General features: G+C 62.3%; 1 protein-coding gene and 1 pseudogene across 1 annotated transcript; one reads left to right on the top strand and one right to left on the bottom strand.

The window, feature by feature from the left end:
• Positions 1-1417: 1417 nt before the first annotated feature.
• LOC141958758 (protein canopy homolog 3 pseudogene) lies at positions 1418-2939 on the bottom strand (annotated as a pseudogene).
• A 343-nt stretch (positions 2940-3282) lies between these two features.
• On the top strand, positions 3283-5544 carry LOC141966668 (nuclear pore complex protein Nup98-Nup96-like). The gene is made up of 2 exons (XM_074919657.1): positions 3283-3328; positions 4304-5544. The coding sequence occupies exons 1-2, from the start codon at positions 3289-3291 to the stop codon at positions 4501-4503; spliced, it is 240 nt and encodes a 79-aa protein (XP_074775758.1). The 5' UTR covers positions 3283-3288; the 3' UTR covers positions 4504-5544.
• The last annotated feature ends 2798 nt before the right edge of the window (positions 5545-8342 follow it).

Below are 8342 nucleotides of genomic sequence, written 5' to 3'. Positions count from 1 at the left end.
TACCTTTGCAGAAATCTGACCGTGCTCGTGTACCTTGGTTCCAAGGGGTCCCGTTGTTCTTTCGGTTCCCAGAGAAGATGAGTGAGGTCGGGGAGGTCTGGCAGGTGGAGATCCTCCTTGTGCAGACACGGGTCTCAGCGGGCTCTCTCTCTGCCTGCGGCCCAGATTCCCACAGCAGAAGCACTCTAGAGAACTGGCATATTGAGAGATGGGAGGAATTCTGCCTCGCGTCCGCCTTCCCCTCATTCTGCCTCGGGGAAATCCCCGACCTCTCCCTCTTGGGTTATAGGTTTGGGCAATCGCTGCAGCCAGCAACCTAATTTCGCTTTCTTTCTTTCCTTGCTCTTGCTTCTTCTCAAGTTTTAACCTTTCGCCACCTCTCCGGTCAAAAGCAAAACCAGCAACGTTCAAGATTTGACTGTTTCACCTTGCCAGCCTGGCGTGAGTTTCTCCAAAACCCCAAAATAGCTAGTGGCTCTTGGAAATTTTCAGGGGTCATGCCCCATAATGAGTAAAGTAGCCTTCAATCGGCCCTAATAATCACTTCGGTGCTCGTCTGATCTTTGTCTCCATTCCAAAACTTTTGACAAATCAGTTACTCTCTCACTTTTGTTGGAAAATCTTTTCCCTTTCCTCTGTTTGAAATAGTTCTTGTAATAGTTTTCCTATCATTCCAGTCAGGGGTGACAATTCCCGGCTGAGCACATTTTTCAGCAGCAGCCCGTAAGCGAGGCGCTTCTGCCTGCCAAGCGACTAAATCCCCTTGTTTCCAAGGCTCGTGTCCCCTGGCTGCTGTTACTGGAGAGACGCCGGCGCCTGCCCCAGGGCCCGCTCCAGGCTTTGGGCTGGAATCCAGAGGCGCTGGATACACGCCAGCACTCTGAAAGGCGGTTCCGATTCTTCAGCTGCAGGAGCTGGAGGAAGTCAACTCCCTTCACTTTTTATCCAGGAGGTTTTCTGTCTTGGTTGACCCCCATTCTACTAGACATGCCGAGAATCAATATCTTGACTCTCAGAATCCTCCAAAATGATTCCGAGCAATTTCTGCTGATGGGGTGTAACTGTTCCTTTCGGAGGCCGTACACCCATTGGCCCTCCTCCTCTGTTTCTTGTCAGGAATGGCCATTCCTCTTGGCACCATATTATCAGTTTCCTTTTCTGTTATGATTGTGCCAAAGGTATCTTTCCCTAATTTTGGAAAACCTCAGCGAGGGGCGTCCCTCCCCCTTTCAACGCTGAGTGCTGTCCCCATCTTCTGTATATTTCTTTTATCTCTCTCTTTGCAGATTTAAACACCAAGAGTTCCCCAATATAATTTTTAAAAAATCCCCCAAACCCAAAATAATGAACGTGGCCAGGCTGTTAACACAGAGCATGAGAACACAGAGTGCGAGGATGCAGGTTTTGAAGCCCGGGAGCAAGATTTATATGCTGGGTCTTTTGGCTGTGATAAGCTTTCAGACCCTGACGCTGTAAATCCTGAAAAAACCTGGGCTGTGCTCTCCTTAGCTGGGGATGATCCGTGGGTAACAGTGAGGTGAGAAGCCTTGGCGCAAGGGCATGGGGACACGGCGAGAAAGATTCTTGCTCCTGTAAGCTATGAGCTGGGACATCAGCCACGTTGGGAAGGACGGCATTTTTCTGTTATTAAAGAACTACAGAAGAGCATTAATGAGGACGGGCTGCAAAAGTCATTTACAACACGTACGCCGGAGGCAGTCGCTCCTGGATATCAGTCAGTCCCATGGAACTGGCTGGCGCTTTTACAAACGGCACTGACGCCAGCACAGAACTCTATCTGGAAAACCCAGCGCGTGGATCTCTGTGCTCAGCGTTCGCGCCCCCCCGCCTGCAGGCGCGGAGCTGGCGGCTCCGTGAACGGCCCCCCTCACCCCGCTGCTCGCAGGACCGCACCCGGGCGGGCAAGGCTGGGCCGGGCCCTCCGGCCACCCGGACATCGGTCCAGCCTCCCCGCAGTCGCTCCCGCTGCGATGCCAGTCCCCCTTCCTTTGTCACCCACAGGATGCGGCAGGGCAGCCCCCACGCCCACAGCTCATCGGCCGGGCTGTGGGCAAGCCGAGCCTCCTCCTGGGGCCCGCTCTCCTCCAGGGCCTCCCCCGCTGCCGGGAGGCCGGCAGCTCCCTCGCTCTCGTCCTTCCAGCCCTTCTCCGTCCTGCTCTTTTTCTTGCTCTGCTTCTCCCGCACGCTCGCCAAGTCACCCTTCTTGCCACGCCACTTCTCTGCCAGGCAGCTTGTGTCCTCCCTTCCCGCACGTGGTCAGCGCAGAGAAGCTGGGAGAGATCCTCCGTCTGGTGGTGCCCGTGCCAGTCCTCGATCACGTCTGCGTACTCCTCCGCCAGCACATTTGAGGTCAGCCGCCTCAGCAGAGGTCTCGTTCCACAGCTCACGGGGGATGTCCGTCACCACCTCGACGGCCTTGTGCACCAGGTTGTGCAGGGCCTCGAACGTCTCCGACATGCCCTTGGCGAGTCTGTTCCTGCCGCTCCTCTCCTCACGCAGGTTGTAATCCCGCAGCCGCTTACAGATGTTTTCCGATATCCGACTGCGTGTACTTGACGGCAGAGCCCTTCCCATCCAGGAAGCTGCACTTGGTGTCGGTCACCTCCTTGGCGTTGCCAGTCTCCTCAAAAGCAGATTTCGGCTCCGCTGCCACGCGCTTGCACACCTCGCGCTTGCTGGGCGGACGCACCCGGTCCATTTCGCCGCCAGCAGCAGCGGCGGCGCTGCCGCCGCCACGGCTCCGGTTCCGGGGCCGCCCGACCCCCGGGCGCAGAGCCCGGCGCCACGCTCTCGGCCCGCGCCCGCCTACCCCCCCCCCGCCAAAGCGACAGTTTTTCACAGAGAAGGTGCTGACGCTGTCGTGCAGCAATGGCTTTCAGTATCCCGAATGATGTTTTGATGTTGGTAGTATTTGTCATTCTATGTCGTGTCGGCAGTAAGTGTAAGGGGCCCCGTTGTGCGGTTGTTTTGCGTGTGGGAGACGCAGCCCAGGTGATGCTGCGCAGCGCGGAGCTCTCCCACCCGCCAGGGAAGCGCCCGGGGAGGAAGGACAGGGCCCGGTGCCCGCCCGCTGGGTCATCACTGCTGCTGTGTGTTCGGGCTCAGGGTTTTAAGTGTCAAAGGTGAAATACCTCCTCTAGCGGGAGGCGGTAATTCTGTGTTCATTGTTGTTGTCTTGAATTTAGGTGCGTACCTTGTGGGGAGAGTGCACCTCTGGACCATCTGCCTGACGGAAATATTGTCAGAAGATCATCTACAACCTTAGGGATGTTGTTTGTTTTTGTCCCCTCTGTGCGGCCCCGTGTCCGTAAGCACCACGACGGGGACGTTTGCTTGGCCCAGAGCCGCTCCTGCCAGAGCAGGCAGGGACTGTGCCTGCCTGCACCCTGCTCCTGCCTCCTGCCCCCTCCAGAGCCCGGGGGCTGCGGGGCACCCACTGCAGGAACAGGGGGATGGGACAGGTCAGGTCCTTGGCTCTTTCACCTCAGATCTAATCCCCTGGGGCACACAGCTGCCTTCTCCGTCCTCCTGCACGACCCCCCCAGGGCACCCGGCCCCGCGACAAAAGCAATCCCAGCCGTGGCTTGACCTTTCCCGACGCGGGAACAGCCCAGACTCTCTGCCCCAGCACACTTTTCATGCCCACTACGGGGCCTTTATCCCCCTCTAGGGCACGTCGGGGGCTTGGTGGGGCCGGGCCAGCCTGCTTGGCAGATCCTCTGCGATCGACTCGCCAGGGGCTTTTGCTGAGCGCACCTCCCAGGGTTTGTTCCCAGTCCCTTCAAATACCCCCATGGGAGACTTTATTCTCCGTTAGAACACAGTGACTCAGGGACGCCGGTAGCCCCCGGGGACACTGGTTTTACGCCCCACCGCTGCGGGCTGTCGGTGTGGCTGTTCCTCCGCCTGTGGGATGGGGAGGCTGCGGGTGGGGAGGGGAGCCGGGGCTTGCTCCAGCACTTGCCCTGCATGCAGCTCTGCCAGGAAAGCTCCTGTCCTGGCTCCCGAGGAATTTCCCCTTGCATCGCTGCTAAATTCACCCCAAAAAAGTCTGCCAGGCGAGCTCCTGTCCTCGCTCAGGAGCAATCTCCCCTCGAATTACTGCTGAATTCACCCCAAATTCTGCAAAAAAAGAACAACACCCTGCCACACTCACTCCTGTGCTGGCTCCTGCAGACTTTCCCCTCGAATCGCTGCTGAGTGCACCCCAGACCCTGCGGTACCCCAAACCGAGCTGTGCCGCGCCGCCGACGCTCCCTTTTTCTCCCTTTTCTCCCCGCAGACATGGCCAAACGCGTGGCCAACCTGCTGCGCGTGGTGCTGAGCCTGCAGCCCCTGGCCGAGGCCGCCCCGGACCCCCAGCGCGTGCCCCTGCGCCTGCTGGCCCCCCACATCGGGCGCTTGCCCATGCCCGAGGACTACGCCTTGGAGGAGCTGCGCGGCCTCACCCAGTCCTACCTGCGCGAGCTGACCACGCGCTGAGGGCCCGTCCTTCCGCCATCCTTCCTCCGAGGGACAGGGTGTGGGGCTTTCACCTTGTCCGCAGGACGAACCACCGAGTCTCTGCCCGCACAGGTTTTTCTGTTGAAGTTTCCAAAAAAAAAAAGTTGATTCCGTGGGCTGACACAGGAGTTCATTATTATTTTGTGTGTCACCTGGGGGAGCGGTGAGAGGCGTTGGACCTTCCTGCCCGGCGCCGTGCCCCCCCCTTCTAGAACCAACAAAGCCCGTTTTGCCCATCCTGCCTGCCCCGAGCTGCTACCTGGGGAGGGGCAGGTCCTTCCCCTCCCGCCGTCGCGGCGCCGAGGACGTTTCGATGAATTCTGGGATGGTTCCGAGGGCAGGTGGCCCCGCGCCCTGCACCCCACCTGGCTCTAAGCGGGGCGTTAGCGGGGCTTTGTGGTGAAAATGCGCCGGGGGGTGGGGGGGAGCGTGCCGAGGGAGTAAAAATCCCCTTCAGCAGCGTCTTTTCCTCTTGGTAAGTGGGGAACGTGCAACCGCCTTTCGCTTCTCCGTCTCCCAAAGCGAAGCGACACCCCCCCGGCCCTGCCGCGCTCTGGGGCTCCGGGTTTCTGCTGGGAGGGGGCAAACTGTGCGCCCAAAGTGGGGAAAAAACCCCACACCAAAACCGATCACACCCCCCCAGCCCCCCAACTCCCTGGGCACTGAGCGGAGCCCCCGTCCCCCCCACGACCCCCCGGCTCCCTCCCCGAGCTCCGCTGGGTCCAGCCTCTACTCTTGCTCTGTTTAGAAACTGAATGTTTTTGGAAGAAGGAGAAGAGGAAGAAAAAAAAGAAAGAAACCAAACGTGTCTCGGTCTGCTCTGACTTCAGGGTTACTGCGGCGGCCCCTCCTGCCACGGCTCGCAGTAGCCAGCGGCTTCCAGCCCGCCTGCTGCTGCTTTGCGTTGGCTCACCGAAGGTCTCGATGCATGGGGGTTATGTAAAGGTTTTTATTAAAAAAAAATTATTAATAAATGATCTAGATTATTTTCCTGTCTTTTTGAAAACAATAAATAAAATGTTTATAGTATTCCCACTGTTTCCTTTGCTTTTTACGTAGGTTTTCTGGTTGGGAGCCCCGGGGCTGCGTCTCGTCGTGGCTCTTACTGGTTAGACTGGGCCTAAGCAGACTTAAGGGAGGGCCTGAGCCTGGAAGACCCTTCGGGAAGGCTGCAGCGCTGTGGAAGACCAGCGGGAAGAAAAGCGGAGGAGGACGGGGGGAGCCGGTGGGGAGCTGCAGCCGGGTGCTGGGCACCTCCTGCGGCGTGAGGGAGAGGAGGGTGGGGTGAAGGCCGAGGGGGTGCGGAGAGGGGAAGGCCCTGGCTTGGAACAGGGATTTCTGGAGAGGGGAGGGATGAGCCAGGGGCCGGCGTCGTGGCAAAGGGCGGGAAGCGCTTCTCTGTGCAAGGCCGAAGGGCTTCGCCAAGGCTGGAAGCGGCGTGTCCAAAGCCGGGTTACACAAACCACAGACGATTATCCTCGGCTGGGCACAGATCCGCACCCCAGGGTGGGGGGATAGCGGGTGCCCGCTCCTGGCTTCTGCAGAGGGGGCTGGGGGGCTCCTGCTCCCCAGTGAGGGGCACGAGCAGCCGTAAAACCAGCAGCAGTTGGTGCCCCCTGGGCGCTGCACGTGCCCCCGGCGCGGTGCGGGGAGCCGGGGCAGCCGGCTGCGCCTCTTGCGTTACCCTCATCGCGTCCCTGCAACCCCAGCTGCCGCCCTGGGCAGAGGCCGGGACCCGGCGCTGGGGATGAATAATTCACCGGTGGGAAACAAAACCTCCAGCCTTAAAACCGATCGGCGCCCTGCTTGGCGTCTGCTGCCGGGGACCGCTGTGGGAAAGGTGCCAGGGAGGGGCCGGGGGCAGCGGGAGCCGGCGGCCTCCCGCAGGGCCGGAGCTGGGGCGACGCTCCGGCACCTCTGCGGCAGGGACCTCTGCCACTTGCTGCTGCGTCTCCTTGGGCGCGTCCCTTAACCTCCCGGGATTTTGCTCTCAATGGGAACACTCTTCCCTTTCCTCGCTCTTTAACCAAGGCCGGAGACCGGGATGTCCGGCACCGCGGTCCCCCCGCCCCGGGCCCCCCAGCGCCCACCCTGGGCTCTTCCCACCAGCCCTGCCCCGGCCTCGGTGGGCTTCAGTGCCCCCACGTCTCCCTGAGTTCCGCCCTGAGGTTTCCTTTCCCAGCTCGCTCTGAGCCAGGGTCGTGGGGAGCGACCCCCAAAGCCCGCAGCCCCCCAGGCCCCGAGGCCCCTGGAGACGGTGCTTTCCAGAGCACGGAGCCGCGGCCCTTGTCACCCCCCAAACCCCGTCCCGGCCCCCTGCCAGGGCCCGGCTGGGGACCCTCCGTCCCGCCCCCCCCCCCCGCACAGGGCTCGCTGCACGGAGATCGTCGCTCCCTGGGGGGGGCCGTGCCCCCCCGCGCTGTCCCAGCCCTGACGTCACCCCGGCGCTCGCAGGCAGCACGGGCACCCCCCCGTGTCCCCCGAGACCTGCGCGGGGCGGGAACGCGGCGGGATGGAGCCCGGAGCTGGCCCCCTGCTCACCCTCTGCCTCGCCGGCTGCCTCCTGGCCCCGGGTAAGCAGCGGAGGGGCAGTGAGGGGCGCTGACACCCCCCCACCCCCCCCGGCCCCGGGGAGAGGGTCCCCTGAGCCCTGCGAGCAGCGGCAGCCCCGCACGTCGGGCAGCCCTGGGTGGGGGACGGCGTCGGTGGAGTTGGGGGGCTCGGGCTGGTGGCGAGGAGGGACGGGGGTCCCCGTGTGCTCCCCCGGCCGCACTCAGCTGGTTCCTGGGGGTGCCTGGGGAGGGCTCTGGCTGCACCCCCGCCTGCAGCCCCTCCAGCCCCACTCTGGGTCCCCGCAGGCTGTTGGGGGGCTCAGGGCAGATTCGCCTACAAGTTGCTCCACGACCTCTTTGCCAACTACTCCAGCGCCCTGCGGCCCGTGGAGGACACAGAGCGGGCGCTCAGCGTCACCCTCCAGGTCACCCTCTCCCAGATCATCGACATGGTGAGTGGCACCAGCGCCGGCGGCCCGGCCCAGCCAAACCGGGACCGGCCCCGTCGCACTCCTGGCCACGGCTTAGCTGGGCTCTGCTCTTCCCCAGCGGGTCCTGCTCATCCCTCGAAACGAGCCAGGACCCCCCAAAACCAGCCCAGCTGCCCCCGGGTCAGCTCAGACCACCTGAAGACAGCTCAGGCCCCCCAAAACCAGCACAGCCCCCGGCAGCGTGAGGTTGGATGAGGGATGGGGGGTTCAGTCTGGAGCAGAGGAGGCTGAGGGGAGACCTCCTGGCCCTCTGCAACTCCCTGCCAGGAGGGGGCAGAGAGGGGGGGTGAGTCTCTGGAGCCAAGGCCCCAGCGCCAGGCCCCGAGGGAATGGCCTCAAGCTGCCCAGGGCAGGGTCAGGCTGGCTCTGAGGAAGGATTTCTGTGCAGAAGGGGCTGTTGGGCGTTGGAATGGGCTGCCCAGGGCAGGGGGGAGTCCCCGGGATCCCTGGGGGGGTTGAAGAGTCGGGCTGAGCCAGCGCTGAGGGATCTGGGGGAGTTGGGAACGGTCAGGGGGAGGGTCATGGTGGCACTGGAGATGCTGCAAGGGCTTTTCCAACCCGGATCACTCTGGGGTGCTGTGACTCAGATCGCTCCCACCCCCCCACAAGCAGCACCCTGGAAGGCAGCTCAGCTCCCCCAGAACCCTCGCAGTGTTGGGGGCTGAGGGGGGGGTGGCACCAGGGTCTGTCCCCGCACGCACCCACTGCCCTCGGCAGGACGAGAGGAACCAGGTCCTCACCACCTACCTGTGGGTGCGCCAGGCCTGGCTGGACG

This window comes from Athene noctua, chromosome 1 (genome assembly GCF_965140245.1).
Source record: "Athene noctua chromosome 1, bAthNoc1.hap1.1, whole genome shotgun sequence".
Taxonomy (NCBI): Eukaryota; Metazoa; Chordata; class Aves; order Strigiformes; family Strigidae; genus Athene; species Athene noctua.
The sequence above is the reverse complement of the archived record's forward strand: the minus strand, read 5'-3'. Positions and strand labels throughout refer to the sequence as shown.

Bases quoted from the DNA above. Each gene is read 5' to 3' on its own strand.
- LOC141966668 (XM_074919657.1), top strand. From the start codon at position 3,289: ATGTTGTTTGTTTTTGTCCCCTCTGTGCGGCCCCGTGTCC. The intron at 3,329-4,303 runs GTAAGCACCACG...TTCTCCCCGCAG, and splicing joins CTCTGTGCGGCCCCGTGTCC to ACATGGCCAAACGCGTGGCC.